Source organism: Micromys minutus, assembly GCF_963924665.1.
Source record: "Micromys minutus genome assembly, chromosome: 25".
NCBI lineage: Eukaryota > Metazoa > Chordata > Mammalia > Rodentia > Muridae > Micromys > Micromys minutus.
Window position 1 is genome coordinate 10,810,743 of NC_137960.1, and position 25,001 is coordinate 10,835,743.

At 41.6% G+C, this 25,001-nt stretch overlaps 1 protein-coding gene across 1 annotated transcript in view; it reads right to left on the reverse strand.

The window, feature by feature from the left end:
* The window catches only part of SPECC1L (sperm antigen with calponin homology and coiled-coil domains 1 like), a 103,432-nt gene that overhangs the window by 18,926 nt on the left and 59,505 nt on the right, over positions 1 to 25,001 (reverse strand). The window contains exons 10-13 of the mRNA XM_080937610.1: positions 24,053 to 24,143; positions 17,912 to 17,995; positions 15,438 to 15,594; positions 11,784 to 11,886 (exon numbers count right to left, since the gene is read on the reverse strand). Coding sequence (XP_080793736.1) covers positions 11,784 to 11,886; positions 15,438 to 15,594; positions 17,912 to 17,995; positions 24,053 to 24,143 — 435 coding nt within the window. The remainder of the gene's footprint in view (positions 1 to 11,783; positions 11,887 to 15,437; positions 15,595 to 17,911; positions 17,996 to 24,052; positions 24,144 to 25,001) is intronic.

Consider the following 25,001-nt stretch of genomic DNA (forward strand, 5'->3'; position numbering starts at 1 on the left):
TAAGTGTTTACATGTGATATTACTAAACTAAAATGTTAGATGTAGTTTATCAGTATCAATTATGCCTTAATACATCTATTTTTTAAAAGGCACTCCAGGCCCACAAACAAACAAACAAACCGTTCAGGTACATCAGCAGTTCTGTGCTGGTGTGCGCCTGTAACCCCTCGGCTTGGAGAGCAGGGTAGGAGGGCTATGGTCAGCACAGACACAGCCCAAGTGCCGCTGAAGAAAGGTGATGTCTGATGAAAGACAATCTAGATGGCAACTCAGGGGCAGGGCTTACTTACCTCCTTATGTGCTCCAGGACACTAACTATGTCTCAGGTGATTTGCTCCGAAGTCCTGGAGACACATTCCGATTGAACAAGTGACCCGCATCCCTCAACTGTTGCTTACTCTCACCTTCAGACTGCTGAGCTTCCCCAAACAGCTCCTTCTTGTGAAAGGTTTATTTTAAAAGGAGTATAAGACTGTGTCCACCCCGTGTCATACTACTAGCTTCTCTGATTACTTTTATGAGAGAGAGAGGTCTCTCTGGGGCATATAGCTGCAGCAATCTTTCTAGATTCTCTTTAGAACCTGTTAACCCCCCCCCCATTAAGTGCCACCTGTTTTCCTGTCCCTATAAACAGGCACAGCTTCATTATTCCTGAAAAACACTGACAGAAAGAACACTGTGGCCAAGACTAGGTCAGAGAAGGAGAGATATTTTTGCCTGTCTCTCTGAAGATACTTGTGCCTAGAAGGCAGGTACAGCTAAGAGAGGCTATGTATAGAGTTTCTGTCACAGCCATTAGCCACCAACCACTAGTCCTGAGGGAGGAAACTAAGAGATGATTCCAGTCCCAGGCAGTACTGAGCTACCTCTGAGGAAACTAAATGAAGAGAGATACCCATTATGCCCCACCCAGACGGCAGAGTAATGAGCTAAACAGATGAAGTCATTATCTGAAGCCATTAGGTTCTGGATGGTACGTGCTGACAAGCAGGCCAGCCTTCTTTCTCTCTGATCTAAAAGGCCCATTCAGAAAAGAAACCTCTTTCCCCTCTCCTGACAACGCCTAATAGCTGGTTGCCCTTTCCATAATTATTTATCAGGAGGTGGCAATCTTTACAAGTAAGCTGCTTCTACAAATGGAGCAGTCATCCTAAATACCCAGATGTCCTCAGGCTAAACTCATTTATGAAAGCTAAAGCAATCATGTATGTAATGAAATCAACGTGTCAAACTTCAGCTCTACTGTAGCTGCCACACCACTGAGCTAGGATCAGAACCAGATGAAACACAAGAGGAAAAAGGGACTGTACACATTTACTTACAATGATATTTTTAAAATTATTTGAATCAGATATCTTAATGATCCTGCTTTTAGTAAAATTAAGCAGATCTTGAAAATGTTACTTAGCTATTTTTCCTTCTATTTCTTAGCATTGCTCGTAATAAAAAAAAAACACTCATGAAAACACACTGAAAACTCAGGTTGCTGCTGGGATGCAGGCCAGCTTAGTGTATAACTAGCAGCTCATCCCCCGCCCCCCCCCTTCCTATGTCTTCAACTTCTGAGGCTAGAATTTAGAATTTGAAGTGCTGACTCAGTAGTTATCTTTTTTTTTTGAACATCTTTATTTTAAAAAACAAAGATAAAAGAACAAATTTTAAGCATTTTTGCATAAATGTATATGAATACATTTTTGTCAGTGCTTGGCTTTTTTTTTCTTTTTTCTTTTAAAATGGGGCCTTTCTAGTCTAAGTAGTGATGTAGCCCAGGCTGACCTCAAATTTATAACAATCCCCCTTCTCAGCCTCCAAATACTGAGTTCAAGGGCATTTGCCACCAAACCAAGATATAGTGTCCCCCTCCCTTTAAAGACAAATCCATGCAGTCCATGCTGGCCTCAAACTCACTTTGAACTCGGATCCTCTCACCTCTACCTTCCAAGTACTAGAATTTATAGACATGTATCACCATATGTGGCTTTAGTTTCTTGCTTTGTTGTTCCTTGAGTGGTTTGCCTTCTTTGTTATTTTATTTTTAATTATGTGACTGTAGGTATGTGCACACATACAGCTACCCTCAGGGCCCAGAAGACGGTGTTGGATCCCTTAAGACAATCCATTCTCAAGACAACTATTTTTAAAGTGCATCAAGAACAATGGGAACCAAGCATGCCACTATAATCATCGGGTTTGTTCTACATCATGGGTGGAAGTTACACATAGGCAAAATGCAGGAAGAAGCAACTTCTGCATCCAGTGGAAAGACAAGGACCTAGAAACCTATTCACACCCTTTAAGCCAGTCTCTCTCCCAGCCTTTCAGGAAGCCACTGGTGAAGTAATAATGCTGATACCCATACAGCTATTCTTGCTGTATGCTGGCCGGGACTGTCAGGCAGCTGGAAAGGTATCATCACCACATAGTTCTCCAATTTCATGGCCCTTGAATGTAGATCAAAATATTTACAATGAAGAAACTCTAAGTGGGCATTAAGAATTGGTTTTGTCATTTCTCTGCTCCTGAACCTGTGCAGGAAAACCAAATATATCAGCCAGGGAGGGGTGAGTGACTCAGTAGGCTCATCCCCTGTGTGCTAAAGCACACTTGCAAGACAGGACAGCTCACACCTCAACACCAGCAATTGGGAGACTGCAGGCTTAAGGACAGCCTGGGCTACAACGTGAGAGCCACAGGACATGATCAAAGTCATTTATGCAATGGTACTAAGAAATCAACTTCTTAAAATTACAGCACTGACATTTCTGAAAATAGATGTCAATAGTTGCTGTCAAAATCATGTTTAGACAAAATGCTGTAAGTGCATTTGTTTCTGGGAAAACGTTTCCCCGCTGCTATGTTTGGCATTAAAAGGAATCCCTTGAAAACAGGAAGCAGCTCTTTCACTCCACTGTGACCACAAAGATAGTGTCTAACCTCTGCAGGTTAGCACATGGGCCCAGGAAAAGCCCTGACACTCGGGCTTTTTCTATTCCCTGCAGTGCCTTGAAGGAATGTGAACCTCTCTCTCCTCTGTGACTGCTTTCTCTTGCCATTAGGGTGGAGGATGCTGCATGAGAGCCCTAGCCCTACTTCACTGGGCCATTTTAGCTGGCACATTCCACATGGAGAATGGGTGGGGCGACACAGTGGGCTATTCTTTGTTCAAGTATTTTTAACCCATGGAACATGGTAATATTTACAAATAATAAGATCTTTTCATATATTTGGTTTCCATGCAAAAGACAATGTAAAATGAAAAAATGTAGGCTTTTAACTCAGATTTGATTCAGACTGAAGCCTTATCTACACTCACACCTTTCTCATGTCACTCTGGGAAGAAAAGGACTTGACTCTGTTGGGAATTCTAATGTGCTGTAGCTGCTGTGCCTACCCTTTCTCCTTCCACCCTCTCTGGCCTGGTCCTAACTCTAATCATGGAGGGAAGGCAGTCTTGGGTAGAGAAAAGAGAAAGACAAAGACAAATGGGGGTCTGAGGGGGAGCAGCATGCTGCCCTGTCTTTCTGAAAGACACTTAAGTCCTCACAGAAAACCACAAGGGAAGAACAGGAACAAGAATACAAGACGAGTGGAGGAAGCAGCTCCTCTGTTCCTGTGGATCCTCTGCTCTATCATGTGGACCCAGGACGAATGGGAGGAGCCTAAGCACTGGAGGCAGCCTCCTTAGGCTGAACTGCCTGCACACATATAACTCGTAAGCCTAGAGAGCTAAGCGTGGTCATTTGGTCATGTCTATCAAATGAACTTCCTCTCCTCCTGCTTGTCTGGGAATGGTCTATTGTCCCGGAGAATGTAGGAAGGTTTATTTGTTAACTATTTCTGACTATGCTGACTCTACACCATGGAGATATACACCCCTAAAAGAATAAAGATTAAGTTCCTGCCTTTGATTTGTTTAGCCAAAGAGGGCTGAGGTTAGGGGAGAAGAATCCCAAAAAGCATGGTAGGTTTTTTGGCTGTGCTAGAGCAAAAGTTAGACAGATACTCAAAAACAAAATTGTCAAGAAATGACTAGTTATAACACTGGGAATCAACTGAAGACAAATAATAAATTAAGAAGTATAATTCATAAAAAGTGGATAAAATGAGGTAAAAATTGTGTGTGTGTGTATGTGTGTGTGTGTGTGTGGTCCTCCTGCTAAAAACTTTTAAAAACTCTTCTCCTAATACTATACTATCAAGTTTGTAACACAGAGATTCATTGAGACTGACAGTGCAAAGAAGAAAGAAAGCTACACTGGGGCAAAGTTGATATATTTTCTTTTCTTTCTTTCCTTTTTTATTTTTTTGAGAAAATCAGAACAACCTATAAGTAAATTATGGTAAAATTTATAGTGTAAAACTAGAGAAACCAGTAACAAAGATACTAATAAATTATCAGCCATCGAAAAGAAGCCCAATAAAGGAGCTGGGTAGGTAGGTAATTCTCAGCTTAAAATCTGGGCATGGGGGCTATGCTTGTAACCGCAGTACTGGGAAAACAGGAGGATTCCTGGGACTTGTTGGTCAGTCAGCCTAACCTAATGAGCCCAAAGTCAATGAGAGACTATCTAAAAGAGGAAGAAGGAGGGAGTGGGTGAAGAAGTGGTTAAAAAAGTGTAGTGCTCTTCCAATGGATCAAAGTTCAGTCAGTTCCCAGCAGACATGTCCAACAGCTCACAACCATCTATTAACTCCAGGCCCACAGGACTGGACTCTAAGGATACATACCTGCGTGTATGCACATACTCACATACACATAATTAAAATAAAATGCAGGTGAAACACTCAAGGAACAAGGCTGAGCTTGACTTTTGGCCTCCACATGCATAAAGAGACACAAGTAGTCTGCACAAGTGTGCATAACCACAGGTTCAGAGACACAAGTAGTCTGCACAAGTGTGCATAACCACAGGTCTCTCTCTCTCTCTCTCTCTCTCTCTCTCACACACACACACACACACATACACACACACACAAAACATAACCATGTCGAATGAATAAAAGAAAATGAAAATTGATGTCTTATTAGATAAAGTAAAATTAAGAATAAAAATATCGGGGATGAAAAGCAAAATCATTTCCTAACACAGAGGCAATGAGAAGGAATCCTAAACATGTATGGGTTTAGTAAACCTCAGGAGCTAGGCAAACTAGTAATCCCAGTGTGTGCTAGTGCTAAGGCTGGAGAATAGCCTCAAGTTCTAGGAGAGCTGGAGATACCAAGAGAAAACAACAGCCATTCAGCATCAAAGCGCCAAACTGTTAGAACTGTAGAGAAACCTGTAATTACTGTCAAGAGACTGTAATACCTTCCTTCCAACAGGTGTAAAGCAAACAAAAACCAAGGCTGAAAAGCCACCAGCACTGCTCTCAAATGGAACTGAACTGCCCTCTGTCCACATAGCATCTCCTGCTGCAGCCTCTGAATATTAGCAAAGCATATTCTGAGTCCCAAAGGAGTCATTAAAAATCTGAAAGAACTCTCTGAGCACACTGGAATTAAACTAGAAACATGAAGATCTCTGGAAAAATCCTTAAATATTTAGAAACCAAATGCTATTCTTCTAAGCAGCCCATGGTCAGCCCATGGGTCAAACACTAAATTAGTCACCTACTTGACAGACTAAGATGGGAAAGTGACTCTTACCCAGGAGTCTAAGGCCAGCCTAAGCAACATAGCAAGCCTCTGTTTCAAACTAAAATTAAGTAAAAATAAAAAGGAAAGAAATGAAAAAAAACAGTAGAGTTTTCTGAATTAAGACATAATACACCAAAGGCTACAGAATGCCAACAAAAAGATGAAAAGCTTCACAACAATATAACATCTTTTATCCTAAGAAACTGAAACACATATGGACCTTTCTAATTTTCATCTTAAAGTAATAAGAAAGAAATAACGATTACTGTGGGATCAACGAAACAGAAAATAAAAATAACGAAGAATATAAACTCTAAAACCAAACATTGATTCTTTGATAGGACATATATATATATATATATATATATATGACAAGCTTCTAGGTAGATTAATCTGAGGGAAGAAGACACTACATAAATCACACTATTAGAATATAGAGGATCCTATGACACCACGAAAACCTCACCAACAACTCAGATGAAACATACAAACCAAGTTCACTCACAGACAGAGAGAGATATAAACAGTCTGGACTGTTAAAGAAATCAGATTTTGTAGTTAAAAACTTTCCAACAAAGTAAACTCCCAGGTCCAGAAGCTTCTCTGGAAAATCCTATCAAACACATAAAGAAAATTACGCCAGTTTTAAACAAATTTCTCCATAAACCTCAAGAGATAATTCCTAACAGTTTGAGGAAGTTGGCATATCTTAATGCCATATCCTGACAAAATATAAAGAAACAAAGTTAAGAGGTTCTAACAATAAAGAGAAAATATGAAACTCTATTAACCATTGAAATCTGTCCTTTGAATACAAATGATTTAATATTCAAAGCTCAGTGTAATTCTATTAATAAACTAAAAAGGAAAACCATAGAATCAATTCAATAGATACAGATAAAACATTTGACAAAACCCACATTCATTCCTGGTTTCCTTTCTCTCCCTTCCTTCCTTCTTTTCATACTTTCTTTCTTTTCTTAAAGGGAGTATTTATTCTTTTTTTAAAAAAGATTTATTTCATGTATGTGAATATACTATAGCTGTCTTCAGACACACCAGAAGAGGGCATCAGATCCCATGACAGATGGTTGTGAGCTACCATGTGATGCTGGGAATTGAACTCAGGACCTCTGGAAGAGCAGCCAGTGTTCTTAACCACTGAGCTACCTCTCCAGCCCTGGGGGTATTTATTCTTTATTTTATATACATGGTTTTTTTTTTTTTTTTTTTGCCTGCATGTCTGCCTGTACATTACATTCATGCCCACAGAAGGCAGGAGAAGGCATTTGATATAGACACTTAAAAGCTGTCACACAGATGCTGGAAACAAAATCTGGGTCCTTTGGAAGAACAGCCAGTGCTGTTAACCACTGAACTATCCATCCCCATTTTCTGGGATAGGATCTCACTGTTTATACCAGGCTAGCCACAAATTCATAGAGATAGATCCCCGTCTCTCTGAGTGCTGGGATTAAAGCCGTGTACCACCATACCCAACTCATTCTTGATTTTTTTTTTTTTTAAAGAAATCCTCCGCAAAGTAGCAATAAAAAGAAACCTTATTTACTGATGTCATCAAGCCAAAAAAAAAAAAAAAAAAAAAAAAAAAAGAAGGTAAGTAAGTAAATAAGGTAAATGCAGTAGCACTCAGCTCGGGGTGTGACGAGTTGAATCAGTGGCTTGCAGGAACTGACCTGGAAGATTCACTACTGTGTAGATCTCACAGTGCTGGAAGAGAAGCAGCCGGTCCTAGCTGTGAACCCTGAGAGCTGAAATGACTACTGGAAGGCAGTGGACTTCAAGCCCACTCCTGCAACAATGTCACAAACACTATGGGAGTAACCAATCACTTCCGGGTCAAACTGAAGGCCCACTCTACAAAATGAAACCCATACCTTGGCACTATTATCAGCCAAGAACCTGTGGCCAGATAGGCATTATTCTGCTAAACTGACAATGTATTAAGTTGACTCCTAAGGACTCATTATATCCATAGTAAAGTGCATCTTTTAAGCCTCAAGGCTCTTTCTGCAGCAGATGATGATTAACACAGATGTAAAACTGGTTGAGGAGCAGGAAATAAGAGCCTGCTGAAATGGGAATTTCTGCTTTTGTTGGAGACTCAGTTGTGTCATGGGAAGCTTTTCTGGAAACTGTCTTATGAGAGGACATTTTTCTGGAGGGTGTCTGGTGAAAGAGCATAGATGTTTTGCTGGAGTGGACACTTGGTGTTTGGAAAGAGTCTATAACCCAACAGACTGTGGACGATGTCCTGGCACTGGTTTGCCTTGCTTTCTTTGCTGATCTTTGCTTAAGAAATGCACCCAAAGAACTTCCGGAGGTGTTCTGGCTGCTTCTTGCTGCTTCAGCATTCTCATGCCAATCAGCGGAGGCTGGCAGCTTCTTCTGGATCGAGCCCCTCCTTCTGATCTGAGTGGACCGGACTGCTGACAGCAAAGATTGGAATTGACCCAAAGAACTAATTCCAAACAGGTCCACATCCCCTCTTGCTACCTTACTCTCCTACCTTTGATCAGTGGGCTATGAGGGAGGATAAAGTGTTCAAGAAACCTTATTAAAGTAGGTCTTGAAAAATCTAGAAGTCACTTGTGAAATCACAATATAACTGAGGCAGTTCTTTATCTTTGAAGGGTTTCAATCCCTCAATAAATCAGAACATCTAAGCCCCAATGCTAATACTCCAGAGTTAACTATTCTACATCTCATTTTAAAGGAACAAAAGTATCTGTTAGCTCAAAGGTGAATTCACAAGGGCTTGTTTTGTAATGGATGGTTAATAAGATTACAGTCATCAGCACAGTAATCTGAGGATGCCACTTAAAAGAGTTAATGACAGAAGATAAGAGTATTAGGGAATCTCTCTCCATTGATTAGACAGTCTGCTTGACATAAAGCATCTGTGGTCCACTTAGGGGTCTGTGAGAACAGTGCATACTAAGTGTCACGTAACAGCTCCTACTACACTCAACAGTCAAATGTCACAATGTGCCCTTCTGAACAGAGATGTGTGAGGCGGCAGAGACCAAAGGCCTGAACTCACTGCTGGTGCCTAAGGATACACATGTCACCCATACACACAGCCAGCCTGGACAGTGCCTCTGGCACTTCTTACACAGTATCTGACACATTAAGAGCTCTAATAGATCAGTCTTTTAGTTTAAAAAGATTATGGCTAGGGCTGGATAGATGGCTCCGCAGTCAAGAGCACGTAGTGCTCTTGCAGAGGACCTGAAATCAGTTCCCAACATCCACAATGGTTGGGACACCAGGACTGCATGATGGCGTCACTTGTGTCACTGAAGGAGAAACTCATGGAGGTTAAATTTGGAGAGCTGCTCGGCTGGAGATTGATGCAGAATTTCAGCCTCAGTGGCATTATGGGAACTTCTCAGAAAGTACATCAAAGTCCAGAAAGGCAGCGCTGTGGGTCTGACAGTGTGTGGTTTCTCAGTTTCCACATTTCTTACAAGGAACTCAAACATGATTAGTGAAAGTAAGTACCACTGAAGAGGGTCAGTGTGGAGGCTCCGCACAGCTGAGCACAGCTGGCTACCCAGCCCCCACCCAGGAAGAACTGAGCGGCGCCTAAATCTCTGAATCCTGACTGAGAACCGACCTGCAACAAATGGTGACTGGTTCATAAAGAGTGGTTGGTAAGCAACCGACGGAAGGGCTGATGAAATAGAAACAACAAAATACGAACCAAGGAAAGGAAGAGGTGATTCTCAGAGGGGAAAAAAGACTGACAGATACTAAGCCAAACTAAATGAAAGACAGACTATCCAAATCAATAAAATCAGAGATGAAAGGGCACACCCTAAGGACAGACTTTAACAATCTCTACCAAACTGAAAAACCTAAAAGAAATGGATGGATTTCTTGATATATACGATATATCAAATTTAAATCAAGATCAAATAAACAATTCAAGCAGACCCATAACCTCCAATGAAACAAAAACAATAATTAGAAGTCTCCCAATCAAACAAAAACAAAATAGAATGACCAACAAAAAAGTCAGAAGGATTCAGCACAGAATTCACCCAGACCTTTAAAGAAGAATTAACAGCAATACTTTCACAAACTAGAAACTAAAGGAACACTTTCTAATCCTTTGTACAAGGCAACAATTACCCCGATTCCAAAACCACACAAAGAACCACCACTACCACCACTAATAATAAAATAATAATAACAATATATAAAAACAACAACAATCAATCTCCTTTAGAACACAGATGCAAAGATCCTAATACAATCTAACACTTGCAATCTGGACTCAATCAAATGCAGTGTTCACCATAATCAGGTGATGAATCGTGTAAACTTACTGAAACACAAAACCCACACGATCGGTTCATGAGGCGAGAAAAGGCCTTTGACAAAAGTCAACATCCTTCCATGATAAAAGTCCTGCAAGACTAGGGATATAAAGGATGCACCTCAGCATATTAAAGGCACTCTACACCAAGCCCATGGCCCATCAACCTAGACCGAGAGAAACTCGAGAATTTCCACTCAAATCAGGAACAAGAAAGGGATGTCCGTTCTCTCCAAACCTATCCAATATAGTACATGAAGTCATCACAGAATGGAGCGGAGCTTCCATTCCACTACAGTGGAAGGTGTCAAGAGGACAAAATGGAATGGAAGAAGTATAAGCACCTTTATTTGCAGATGATATGATTTTATAGATAAATACCTCTAAAAACAGGTTTTTAGGTTTATCACTTCTACAGCTGACAGACACCTCCAGAAAAGTAGCAAGATACAAAATTAACACCTAAACTGTCTCTTGGGATCCCTATTTTGAATTCTTCTGCTTAGATGTGACTCTCAGGTCATATGGTAATAATTTTGAATGCTAAATCATCTCACAGCAGCTATAACACTTTACCTTGTGTCTGGCAATACATACACAGCTCCCCATTTATTTAAGAACACCTTCACTCTAAACTCCACTTTAGCTAAAGAGGGATAGAAAGAGGCAGACTGCTAGTAGCTGGTCAATGACTACTACCGTCCCCTTACATCTGCACACACTGGGTCTTTAATCCTAAATGAACTGACAGTCATTGCCTGAGTCCTGTACAAACTTGTCCATAGGAGGCTTATCAGTGGTAGACCTTGTTCACTGATTCCTCTGCTACTTTGGTATTTCTTTTGGTTTGTTTTTGGCCATTTTGTTGTTATGCCCAGGAATACAGAACCCCAATCACCATCTCATGTACTTCTGTACATTTCTGAGGAGAATCAATTGGCATCTGGGAAAAGTCTCTGTAACTTAAATCCTATGTGAGGATACCAGGAATCTAAATTGCATTTTTTAGCAAAATAATAAAAACATTTAACTTGTGGGGAATTAAATCTTCTTCACAGTCATATTTAACATCATTACCCTGAGTAAAACGCTGGAAGACAGATGAAGGAGTGGTAAGACAGTATAAACCACAGCAGAATGGCCAAACACTGTGAAAAAAAGATTTAAACCAATAATACTAAACTGTCTTAAGAGTTTGTGCTTTTTCAGTCTTCATCCAGATGTTATCTCCATGTGGGTGCCTGTAGTACAGGCTGAAGATGACCTGAACTACAACCCTGGGACTTTCTGTGGAGGCCTGTAGTACAGGCTGAAGATGACCTGAACTAGAACCCTGGGACTTTCTGTGGAAGGAGAAAAGCAATGTCTGAAGGTGTCTCCTGACCTCCACATGCACATTCACAAACACAAAATAAGTACGACATGTTAAAGGTGCTCATTAAAAGTCCCAGGAAACTGGTTATTTCAAACACAAGAAACTCATTTGTCTCAGGCGCACTCAACCGAGTTCAGTATGGACTTTGAGAATGTGATCCTAAAATTCAGTATAAAAATCATTTTGAGCCAGGCAGTAGTGCACAGCTTTCGTCCAAGCCCTCGGGAGGTAGAGACAGACAGATCTGAGTTCAAGCCTAGGCTGGTCTACAGAGTGAGTTTTAGGGCAGCCAGGGATACAGAGAAAGCCTGTCTCAAAACCAACCAACCAAACAGAACCATTTGAATGTAAGGTACACAGTCAGTCCTGGTAGGTGGCACCTGTGCAGTGACTGCTTCCATGGAATGAGAGAACTGTGTGCTCACCTGATAGCCTTCTGTTTTCTTCTGACACCACTTCAACAAGGCGTTCCTCTTAGATCCTCCGTATTCTCTCGCCAATGCTGAGAGGGGGTCTTTCCTTTCTTCCCTAAGTTGTGAAAATAAGGAACCCAGGTTGAAATACTGGAGTACCACAGTAAGACCACAGCACTACTCTGCACTTTTCAATAGAAAGATGCACAACACTAAAGGCCATTTTATGCTACGACATAGCTTTTTATTTAATCTCACCATCAGTTTTCAGTCTGTGGTCCCATAGACCTACAGCTGCTAAGGCTAAGGAGGAACTCTACTCCTCATCCACATGGCAACAAACATTCCATATCCAGTAATAGGATGTACTCCAAGGTGCTCAACACAATCCTGGGGACACAGAAAACTGTTCTGGGCCTTCTATTCAATACGTCTATAACTACAGAGGACAAGGTTCAGTGAGATGAGCTCAAATAGGCAAATGAGGCAGAAAAGACATGGCAACAGGGGCTGGAGACATCTCAGCGGTGAAGAGGACCCAGGTTCAATGCCCAGTACTGACATGCTGCTCACAATGGTCTGTAACTCCAGCTCCAGGGAACCCAGGGCCCTCTTCTGGCCTCTGCAGATACCATGTGCACATACAGTGCACAGACATATATTCAGACAAAACACCCATGCATAACACATCATACAATAAAAATAATTTTGCTATGTATTTTAAGATATGGAGGAAAAAGAGAGAGCAATAAACATTAAAAACATATTACACCATGTGTGGAGGCACTCAGAAGACAGAGGCAGGAGAGTTCTGTGACGTTCTAAGCTAGCCTGGTACACATAAAGTTCATGAGACCCTGTCTCAATACAACAACAGTAAAACGCACCAAAAACAAAACTTTGTTACAAGCCCAAGACTAGCCTGGTGGGGCAGGCCTATAATCCAACCATTCTTCACCATTTCTGAGCTGAAGGCAGTAAGACTGCAAACTCAAGACCTGTCTAGGCTTTGGTGAAAGTTCTGGGTTAGCCTGGGTGATTTAGGGAAGCCTTACCTCATTGATAGACAGACAGACAGATGACAGAATATGAGTTAGGATTTCCATTGCTGTGAAAAGACACCATGACCAAGACAATTTTTGAGGTTCAGCCCACTTTCACCATGGTGGGAGCAAAGATGTAACCAGACAGGCATGAGAACTGTACATCTTGTTCCAAAAGAAACTGGAAAACGACTGGCTTCCAGGCAGCCAGGGTGAGGGTATTAAAGCCCACCTCCACAGTGACACACCTACTCCAACACGAGCACACCTAATAGCGCCACTCCCTGGGCCAAGCATATTCAAACCATCACAGATAATGACAGATTGGTAGATCGGCAGGTAGGGAGGTAAGTGGTAAGCTAGCTAGGCAGGCTATAGTTCAGTCCTGGAGTGCTTGCCTAGAAGATGCCTAGGTTCAATTCCCAGCATTGCATACAAAACACATCACTTCTAAAATATATTGAGTATGTGTTAAACTGTATACCCTGATTAAGATGAAAGCTCACTATGTTCCAGGATGGGCTCAAACTCCTAAGCTCACCTTTCTGCCTCATCTTCCCGAGTCCTAAGAGTACAAGGTGCTCCACTGTGCTTACCAAGTCCTTAGCGTGGCAGAAAGGTCCAGCTGACTGCCCTGCACTGTCCATTTACTCACGAAAGGTACTGCTTATGAGTGCACACTTCTCAGAGGCTGGTCACACAAGAGGTATGGCTCTAAAAGTTAGTTCATGGGGCTGGAGGGATGTCTTAGGGGCAAGAGCATTGGCTGTTCTTCCCAAGGACCCAAGTTTGATTCCCACCAACCACTAGACAGCCCTGGGAATCCAAAGCCCTCTCTGGCTTCTGTGGCACTGTGTACACATGGTTCACAGACACACACACATCAAATAAAAATAAAGACAATTAAGGGATAAATATAAATAAAAGTATATTTATATAACAGGCATAAACCTGTAATCTCAATACCTGGGAAGCTAAGGTAGAAGAATCTAAAGTTCAAGGCAGGCCTTGGCTATGAAGTAAGATTCTATCTCATCAATAATCTTTTTTGAAGTTCACAATTTAAGTTTGAATGGTCAAGTGCTACGCTTTTATCCTTAAAACCTACAATTTAACATATAGTGCAGTTTCTGAAACTCTTTCCATTCCTCTGGTTCTTAATCTTTACCTGTCAACAGTTTCCTCATTCCTACAATGTCTGCTAAACTTTTGGTATTTTATTCCTCATCTAAACTCTCTCTCTTTCTCTCTCTCTCTCTCTCTCTCTCTCTCTCTCTCTCTCTCTCTCTCTCTCTCTCTGTGTGTGTGTGTGTGTGTGTGTGTAGGAAAAAAGTCTGATTATTTGTCCTGGCTGGCCTCCAACTCAGAGGCACCTGCTTCTGTCTCCTGTGTGCTATGGTTTACAGTATGTGTCACCGTTCCTCTGAACTCTTACTTAGAGTCGATTGTGCCAGAACTTCTGTGTCCTGCTGAACAATGATTAGCACAGCACCTTGCTGTCTGATGTCTAGTCTGAGCAAGAAGAGCTGCCTCTCACACTTGCTATGCCCACCTTACTTACTTAGAAACCTATTGTTGAAGTCATTGTTGCCTTTGCAAAAACCCCTGGACCCAGCCTTTCTGGGGTTCTCCAGATCAGACTTGATAACTTTGACCCACAATACTAGAACAAATACCCATTTTAAACTAGTTTTCTGGACTTTCCTGCAGAAGAAAAAAAATCTTTGATGATCTCAATTCATTCACTCCACTCATTACTGCGCATCTCACCAGAGTGAGCCAGTTTGACTTCACAAAGGTCCCATCAGCTAGCTACTCAATCATGTCTTCTACTCTTCCCTGAGCAGTAGACATCGTCCTGTGGCTGTTGATATCTGTCTCCTGAACCTGCATAGCACCTCCTAGATCATGTACGTGCCCAGACTGGATGCTCAGTCATCCCTTTCCTTCACTGCCATATCCACAATCCTGATTCTTGCAGGTTCGACCTCCTTAGGAAGCCTTCTCCAATACTCTACCAGGATGCCCACAGTTCCACTTCATAACACAAGGTTGGTCAGAGTTTGTCCGGTGTGTTGTTTGGTTTTGGACAGTCTTACCATGTAGCCCAGGTTAGCATACAGTCCTCTTGCTCCATCCTCCAAGTGTGAAGTGTGGCATGTGTGTGTCTACTTGTGCTAAGTGTGGGATGCATGTGTCTACTTGTGCTGCTTCTTTCTCTCTGTCCTCCCTCCGCTTTATTTACTTACTTACTCATGACACTGGAAATGAACCCAAGGCCTTTATGCACACTAAGTAAGTATTCTACCACTGAGCAACACTCTCCCCAAAAGCAAGTTCCAGATTTCGAAGTGTCTGCATAGAATTTACCAGTAGAAAGTCTCTAATTTGAAAATGTAAAGTCTGAAACATTCAAGTTTTCTTGCTGGGACTCAAAAGGCATGCACTTGGGCTTTCAGCCTTAAGATGCCTTACCTAAACTTACTGAACCTTTTCTAGTTTCAAACAAAACAGAAGTTGGCACTGAGTAACAGGAAAAGAGAAAGGGGGACAGTCAGCACTGACTTGTAAGCAGGCCCTTCAGTCTGCAAGGCCAGGAAAGTACACAGAGCATGTTTCCTACCTTATCCGGCTCCGGGTGCTTGGAGTGACAGATGCGGTGGGAGAGGAAGAGAGGGAGAGCTGTGGTGACGTGGTGCCCATAGCCATGAGAGAGGCTGGTGATGCTCCCTCTGAGGCAGAGATGTCCCGTTTCATTTCTTCACTACTCCGTCGAGACACTAAGAAAGTCATTATGGAATATAAACTAGTCCACCCACTACAGAGGTTTCCCCAAAACCAAAATTAGAACTCCCATCTATGCAAATCACAGAGGAACTGGTCCCTCATGTGGGCTGTAGCACTATTCACATCAGCTGAGTCAGGAAACCAGGCTACGTGTCTCACAACAGAAGAAGGGACAAAGCAACTGCGGATATGCATAGTGGGTTTTTTTCTCCATGCCAAAAAGAACAAATTCTCATAATTTTCAGGCAAAGGGGTGTACACTCTAATGAGACAGTCTCCTAACATTTTATATTGTTTACACTAAGTTAGTCTCACAAAGACAAATACGTTTTCTCTCATTTGTGGTTCCTGGATGCTATGCAGGTCATAAAATCATAAAAATACATAAAAAAGTGTAGGGAAACAAAGAGAACTAAAGAAAGAGGTGGGAAGATGTGGATATAATTAATTTTTTGTATTTGTACAGAATCCTATGTGACATGGTACCAAGTACTATGAATAAATACAATGCATTTTCTAATTTAAGGAAAGATTTCTGTGTATGAGAATTTATGTGCCTCAGATCCTGGATGTGTTTATATGTTTCTTGGCTCTTTCCCCCCTATTTGTTTTGCCCTATTCTGTTTAGCTTGATGGTATTATTATTATTATTATTATTATTATTATTATTATTATTATTATTATTATTATTATACTGACACTACTACTGACACTAGTTTGTTCTCTAATGAGAGAGAAAGAGTATGAAATTGGCTAGGTGGGAAAGTGGGGAGGATCTGGGAAAAGTTGAAAGAGGAGAAATCATAATCTAAATATATTGCAGAAAATCTATTTCAAAACAGGTTTAAAACTTCTGGGGATAAAATGTCTTAGAAAGATTGAAAGTTAATTTAATTTTTGACGTTTAGATTGTTTTCTTAGAGAAAAGAAATGCTTGTTAAATAATTTTTAAATGTTGTATATATATACATATATATATGTATATATATACACTGACAATTATAATGGTGTATCTTTTAAAGTATAGAGTAATATACATGCTTTAAGTTTTTTTAGTTTGAGCTTGGAGAATTTCTTCTGAAGATTCCTAAAAAACAAGTATTAGCCTGTGAGAGGAGGAGCTGACTCTTGATCTCATTCATGACCTGGCTACATTTTCATTCAGAACAGTTATACAGGTAGTAACCGTGAGTTAGGCCTAGAGTCCTTGTTCTTTTAAATGGAGGCAGGAGGCCTCCCATGAACATGAGGCTAGCCTGAGCTACAGAATGAGACATTATCATAAAAAATTAAAGAATTTAAAATCTGTGAGAAGGTTAGTAGTAGAAATACAAATATCACATCTTAAGGGAACAAGTGCCTTATAAACATGCAATATTCAGAGTACCTCCCTGGTACACAGTGAGGACTACACAAACAAAAACTAAAACCCAAAGCAATGTGTGCAAATACCCACTCCTCCCCAGGACCCACAAGTACACCCCTCTAAATGCAGCAAGCACTGCTGAGAGGGAGAAAGGAAAGAAACATCTCTGGAGCTGAGTGCAGCTTCAACACACACCAGGAAGAGAGAAACTAACACAGGAAAAAAACTGTCCCGGAACTCCAGTGTTCCTGCCTTAGCCTCTGCAAATGAACACAGGTGTGTGCTGCCACACCCATGTCTGGCTAACAAGATCTGGATGAAATCAGGACAAACTCGCAGCATCAGTAAAGTGTTGCCCTAAAGATCCTGAAGGGGCAGATGCTTTCTCACCTATTAAATGACTGTAGAATGCTGTGCTTACATGTTTTTAAGCATAATTTTATGGCATTCTTTTTCCAAGTACACTGTATGTCTTAGGTCAGGAAGTTTTTAAAGTGGTGTGCTAAGACTCTGAGCCAACACTGTGGTGAGTGATGCCCGCTCCTCGCTATAGTCAGCTGGTAGCAAGGTGAGAGGGCAGGGGGAGCGTGCGCTCACTCCATGTCAAGGACAACAGTGGGCTGGCACAGAGCTCTCAGGGCTTTTCCTTTCCACGTACAACTGAAAAGGTCCCAAGGGAGAATCATGAAAGACTCTGAAACACTGAGGACAAGCACAGTGAGCCTTCAGAGCCCTTGCTCTGTGGGACTCAACCCACAAACAGCTTCCACAAATTTTTGGTGTGTTTTGACTGACTCAGCAAATCAGTCGCTGCATACCCAACTCTCAACTTTCAGAAAGATGTACCTTCAACATGTTACCTACTACAACGTGGACAACTAAAAACTTCTAGGAGGTTTTTTTTTTTTTTTTTCTTTAGATAATTTTCAGTTGAAAGTTATTACCTGAGATGGTCTTGGCACTTTCCATAGCAGGGACTCTTGGGAGAGAGGCGGGTCGGCTAGTTGAAGATGTTCTTAGAAGATGCTCTGCACAATGTGGAAAGGTCAGAAAAACACATGGATGAAGAGTACAAGGAAGGTGACCTTTACTTTTCTTAACCTTGAAGCTCGTCCCTCATCCTCATCGAAAGCACTTTAGCCCCCCAAACAGCATGTTCACTAACAGTAATTTCCATAGACAAGGACCATACTGACCTCCTACTCAATAATGTATTTCTAGAGATGATGGTGAGACATGCTATGCAGGTGACTCTTTCTAAGTCATTTTGTGCCACTTAATTCTTCAAAGCAACTTAATCATTGGCCTAAGGCATAAACTAAATAAAACCATGCCTTTTTATGCCTACAGTTAGAGAGGACATCAAATATACAAGTATCCATAAACAGGACTAGATGGTATAGTTAGCGTTCCATAATACAGCCAAAAAGGGAAAATAGTTTGTTCTTATTTCAGGTAGAAGAGAAGGGTTGAAAAGCACAGTGGGAAGAAGCTGGACCTGACCAGAAAGAAGGGTTGGGAACTGCAGTGAACAGACACAAAGAGAGGGAACGTAAGAGCCTGGTTTGGTAGAACATGTGTTATGGGACAAGAGGGAAGAAGGCTCCCCAGGGGCGATGACACTGAGCCTTCACTACCTCCTCTGTGGTCTGAACTAGTCTAGTGTCTTCGCTGCTGAGCAGCCAGCAATGACATAATCGGATGCCAACTCTAGAATGGCTCCACCTTGGTTCTTACCCACACACTTTCTTAGGAGTCTCTTTAGTTCCTGGAACACTGGTGCAATCTTTCTGTCCTCTAACCCTCTCTTCCTGCACACGTCTTATCTAGGGCTACGAACCCAACAGGCTGTGCTCCGGCCAGAAGACATGAATGCATGTGTTCTGCCTAGCCAGGATCTGATATGTTAGGGATAAATGACTAGTATGAAACTAAACAATAATGCCTGTGTTTAATAAAGACTATTATTAGCCTTGTGTTCCGAGAATGCCCACCCATTTCTTTTTGAACATATTAACTATTTAGTAGCTGGATAAGCAGGTCAACAATAAAGTATGTTTTAGGATGTCTGAGGCCCTAGGTCCAATGATTGGCAACAACAAACAAAGAACTAACAATAATGCACACAGTACTGAGTCTTTAGAATATCACACATTTTAGCCCCAATAACTCTTTAAGATTTGTTGTATGTACATGCATGTACACATGCACATGTGTGTGTACTCATGCATGAGCACAGGTACCCAGGAAGTAGACTTACAGGAAGTTATGAGCCACCCAACATGGGCCCTGGGAACCACACTCAAATCCATTAAGTAGCTGCTTGTGTTCTCATGCTAATTATATTACCCAAAAACCTATCTGTCATATCCCTAGTTTTTGGTTTTTTTTTTTTTTTTTTTTTTTTGACTGTTCAATAAAATTGGAGACCAATGGCTGGATGGGGAGAGAGAGGCGGGACTTTTATAATTCCCGGGAAGGAACTGAAGGAGGAGGAATAGGGGATTCCACCATGAAGAGGGCATAGGCAATGGACCAAGCCAGAAAGGGGCAGGAGGGAGAGACAGCCAACATGCAGGTGCAGGGGGTGAGCGGAGCGGCCGAGGAGCACTGTCCAGCAGAGTCTAGGGCAGCACAGATAAAACACAGATTTAGTAAGTATTAACTCAGGAATACTGGAGGAGAGTATTGTTAGGGTGTGGCCCAGCCACTGAGCTGGTTTAAACAGGCCCCAGGCCAGCAAGGCGAAAAAACCAGGAATATCAGTTTTGGATGGAAACTCACACCTTGTTCATTTCCCTATGTGAGAATTGCCCTCGTAATTCCATCTTCCCCCTACATGCTCGAAACTGGGAAATGCTCATTCAGTTAGCACCAGGCACTCCATCCTACTTGTCTTTATACTGCATCTGAAGGCTCTTACCTGTCTCATTTCAGCAGATAATCCCTGTTCGAACATGGCTGCCCTTTCTAAAAAGTGTACCAATTTTTTTTTCTTTTTTTGAAGCAGGAGCTCACTATGTAGCACAGACTGGCCACAAACTCTATTTTCCTGCATCAAACTCCCAAGTTTTAGGTTTACAGGTATGCAACTCCACACCTGGCTAGGTTACTCTTCTTAAAATTAAGTGTAGCAGGGCCAGGAGTAGCTCCACAGTGCCGCTTCAGAGGCATGATAAAGACCCTGAGCTCCATCCCCAGTGCAAAAAGTAAAGACACCTGTAGTAGCTGAGTAGCGGTAGAAAGGCCATGGGCGTTTCTTAATGCATTTTCAGTCCTGAAACTGAGACAGACACACGTGCCACGGTAAGAGCACAGGTTCATTTATGTGTGCAGTGAGCAGGCCGGGTTCTGTCTTCACGTAAAGTTCTGTCTTCAGGAAATGTGACTCACGTGTTATATTTTATACTGACAAATTGACATCTGACGCTATAATTGTTCTTATTTTTTAAGTAGACTTTAAGTTTTAATCATGTTTTTATTAGTGTGGGTGAGCACATGTGGAAGCCTGAGGTTAAAGAGATTGCTTCCCTTCTTCCACTGTGTAGTTTCCAGGTACTGAAGTCAGGTCCTCAGATGTAGGGTAATACACAATATGTTAAACATACGATAAGAAGGTATAACCAAAAACTAAAATGATTACCATGTGTCCTTGACAGTCCAAGGATTTCACTTAGACATTAAACCTAAATACATATGTTATTTAGACAACTATATTTCACTAATAATTTTCTTCTTAGTAAGAAAAATGCTGTTCAGATACAAGATTGTGTAAGAAAGGAAGAATCATGAGAAAAATTTCTATTAAAGAAAGTCCAATGAACTCCCCCCTCCCCCACCACATAGTTAGCCAGCTGCATCAGATTATGAAGCCGAGTTCCCACCAATGGGAGGAGACGCAGTCGCCACAGGTGAACAAGCCATTCTGGTGGGTGTGCACTAGACTTACTGAAGTTCTGACCAACCCTTTTATAAAAATAGAAATCACCAAATTACTAGCATTTTGTTCACATGTTCCTTTGTAGAACACTGAGATTATTCATTTCAACAGTGAGGCTGAAGTTGGAAAGATGATGGTCTTTATACAGGAGAAAGGAAAGTCGGAAGGGAATAATTCCTGGCTCAAAGCCCAGCAGAAGAGCAGAGCTGAAAGTGCAATGGGACCAGCACGGTGAGGCTGAAGACACAGAAAGGCAGCCAGACTGTTTAAGGAGTCTGGACTTTCTCCCAAGGGTGAGGGTGGGGGGCATGCAGGTGGTATCAGGTTAGCCCTGAGGTCGCAGAACTGGGCTGATTTGTACAGGATAATCAGAGAGAACAGAGATGGAAGATGCCACTGTCCAAGAGTTCCTTAGCAGGACAGGGTCCACAACTGCTGAGGGACAGCATCCAGAGGGGAGGGCAGACATGACACGCTCAGACATAGGATGGTGGAGGATTATATAAGGGAGAGAGGCGACCACCCTGAATTCAAACCCTCTGAGACAATCAAGGGAAGACATGGAGAGTTGATCAGAATGGGTTTGGAAGGAGAGCTGAAGTAAATGTATAATTTTGGAAATCACAAGCATGAGGAGACATCGTGTAACTGACCACACACATAACAGGTATCCTTGGTCAGAGCAGTTCAACAGATATGGATGGAAACAGGGATTAGAATCTCTTGGGGATCAAAGGTAAGACAAGTAGAGATAAACTACACATGTGGAGAGGATGTACCTGCTGGTGGGGGAGACAAATAGACAGAAATATAGACAGAGCCATGATTTTTTTTTTACTCTTTAGCTTCCTGCTTCACCCTCCAGAGTTCTGGGATTACAGGAATGTGCAACCATGTGCAGTGTTTTGTGACATGAGGAGATGTCAGTCTGCTCAGGTGGGAGTTACAAGAGTTGTGGACACAAGACAAGGAAATAACTGAATAATGACATGAGGTAATGGCATCTGAGGAAGACCAAGCAGAAAGGCCCATGACTCAGACAGAGACAGGGCTGGTAGGTTTGATGGTGCACAGGACACAGACACAGCAGGACTGCCATACTTTGAGGCCAGCCTAGGCAGCAGGGTGAGCCTTGTCTCACCATTCCTATAACCCTAGCACCTAGGAAGCAGAGGCTACATGATGGAGAACTCAAGGTTCTCCTTACCTCCACCCTGGACAATGATGAGGCCTTGTCTAAAAAAAGAATTTAAAAATAAAACCAGAGAAGGTTAACAGTGAATCTAGGAGGAGCTCCTCTCCTGGTACACTGGTCATGCTTCCGCTTATGGCCGCAGACCCACAAGTATATGGACAGACACACTGGAGGTGATAGTTACTAATCTTAAAACGAAGCAGAAAACAATGCTGAAGCGGGTAGAGAGTGGCTTATAACTACCCCAGCCAGTTCAGGGGATTCAGAGCCCTCTTCTGGTCTCTGCGGGCACCTAGCACATTCAGTTGTATACACACACACACACACATACACAACACACATACACAACACACACACACACACACACACACAGGCAATCACCATGTACTCATAAATAGGTCTTTAAAGAAAATAGTTGTTCTAAGCTCTTAGCCCTATTGACACTTGGGGCTGTGCAGACCTTGTTTGTGGAGGATTGTTTGTGAAGGGGAGGGTGTTCAGCAGGATCTGTGACCTTTGCACAGTGAACAGTAGGCACACACTAGTAGCAGCACGTGGGTAGTGCTAGTACCCACATGGTCTTCCTGGGTGGCAAGATTTTTTTTTTCAGTTGAAGAAATCTAGAAAATGACTCTCACAGTCTGTCTTGTTTTTCTAATTTCTGTGGACAGATGGAAAGTATGAGAAAACAAACTAGGAGGGCCTAGCTGATTGTGCCTTTTTTTTTTTTTTTAAACCATTCCCATGTGGGTGCCAGGAACTGATTCCAGGTCCTATACAAGAACAGCAAGTGCTCTTCACTGCTGAGCCGTCTTTCCAATTCCAATAAAATTTTTTCTTAAAAGATTTATTTTGTGTATGTGATTACACTGACTCTGTCTTCAGACACACATCACAAATGGTCCTGAGCCACCATGTGGTTGCTGGGAACTGAACTCAGGACCCCTGGAAGAGCAGTCAGTGCTTTTAACCACTGAGCCATCTCTCCAGCCTCCCAATAAAAACTTTAAAATTAAAAAACTAGGTCGTTTCCAGGCAATGGTGGTGCACGCCTTTAACCCCAGCACCCGGGATGCAGAAGCAGGCTTTCTGTGAGTTCAAGACCATCCTGGTCTACAGAGAGAGTTCTAGGATAGCCAGGATTGTTACATTATTATTGTTATTGTAAATCCCTGTCTTAAAAAAATAAAAAGAAGAAAGTGTATTAATGTTAATGGGGGGAGGGGGAAGAACAGGATAAGGCAAGTAGAAAACATTTATCAAGATGGCAAACTTTAGTTCAGACTCATGATATGCATAGTAACACTGAATGGTTATACTGAAATAGGGTCCTACTGTATAGACCAGGCTTGCCTAGGACTCAGTCTTCCTGATTTGCCTATCTGAGTAGTGGGATCACAGACATGTACTACCATACTTGGCTTTGTATCATAAATCTTTTCCTTTGTTTTACTTTTTCTATGCCTGTATATTAAAGTGTGAATCTTTAAAAGCAGGTTGTTGGATCTTAAGTTTTTTATGTGTTCTGACAATGTCTGTAAAAATGGGAAGGACAGTAATACACTTTCCGTGAAGAACTGTGAAACAGTGTCTTGCAGTGACATACACTCTGCATTACTTACTATAATTTAAGCCATCAGCCTGGAAGAAGGCACACACATATAACTCCACACTCTAGAGCATTAGGCAGGAAGACCCTAAAGTCAGTTCAAGGCCAGTCTGACTACATAGCAAGACTTTGTCTCAAAACACAAGAAAATAAATACATATGTCATGAAAGCTTCATGAACTAATAAGATAACTCATTTCCTACTTGTAGTTAGGACATGTTAATAAAAACTTTGGATACACCAGATCAGCTAGCATAATGTCAGCACCAAGAAAACGAGTTAATTAGCTAAATATAAAAATTAACAAAAAGGTGAAATGATATGAACATGTTAGCTGTACCTTGAACAGGAATTTCTCCATAGTTTGATCTCTTATCTGACAAGGCTGTCAGAGGCTTAGAGGTTGAGATTGGCCCACTTATGGAATGTCTCTGAAATGAAAGCAAGGGTATGTAAAATCTAGTCCCAAGACTCACAGAAAAAACAAAACCTTCCAAGAATAGATACTGAATTATAAACAATAATTCCTTTGTTCTGCTATGTAAGGTTATAAACATACAATAAACACATACAATGGATGATCTGTAGACTTAAAAAAATAATCCTTGGGGGCTGAAGAGATGGCTCAGTGGTTAAGAGTACCCACTAGCTGCTTTCCCAGAGGACCTGGGTTCCCAGCACCAACATGGCAGCTCACAACCTAACTCCAGTTCTAGGGAATAAATGTACATGTAAAACACCAATGCATATAAAATAAAAATTAAATCATTAAAAACAAATTTATTATAAGAAAAATATCTATTCCTAAGCAGCTTTAAGGAATAATATAGCCAGCATCCTCTTTACTCAGTTCCTTTAATGGGAGCATCTTACAATTCTATTATTAAAACATCACAACTAGAATACTGGCACGGTGAAGACAAGGACACTTCCTTGGGACCCTGTTACAGTAACATACCACTGACCCTAACAGCCTCTGGCACACTGAATACAACTTAACTCTTCAATAACTTAAACAACCATATGCCAATTCGCTAAACACAAAATTAAGTTCCAAACTGAAATATGGATGTTTCTATTGTAGTTTTATTTTTTCTTGTCCCCATTCCAAACAGACCTCAACTATGCCCCCCACTGGATAATTCAACAACTTCCCTGGAACAGGCTGTGGCCTATAACTCAACACCCTGCCAAAAGCACTATTAGGTGTTTCCTTATCCCCTGATATAGGCATATACAGCAGCCTAAACCCCCTTACCCCACTACTGCTCCAACCTATAAGATAGGTA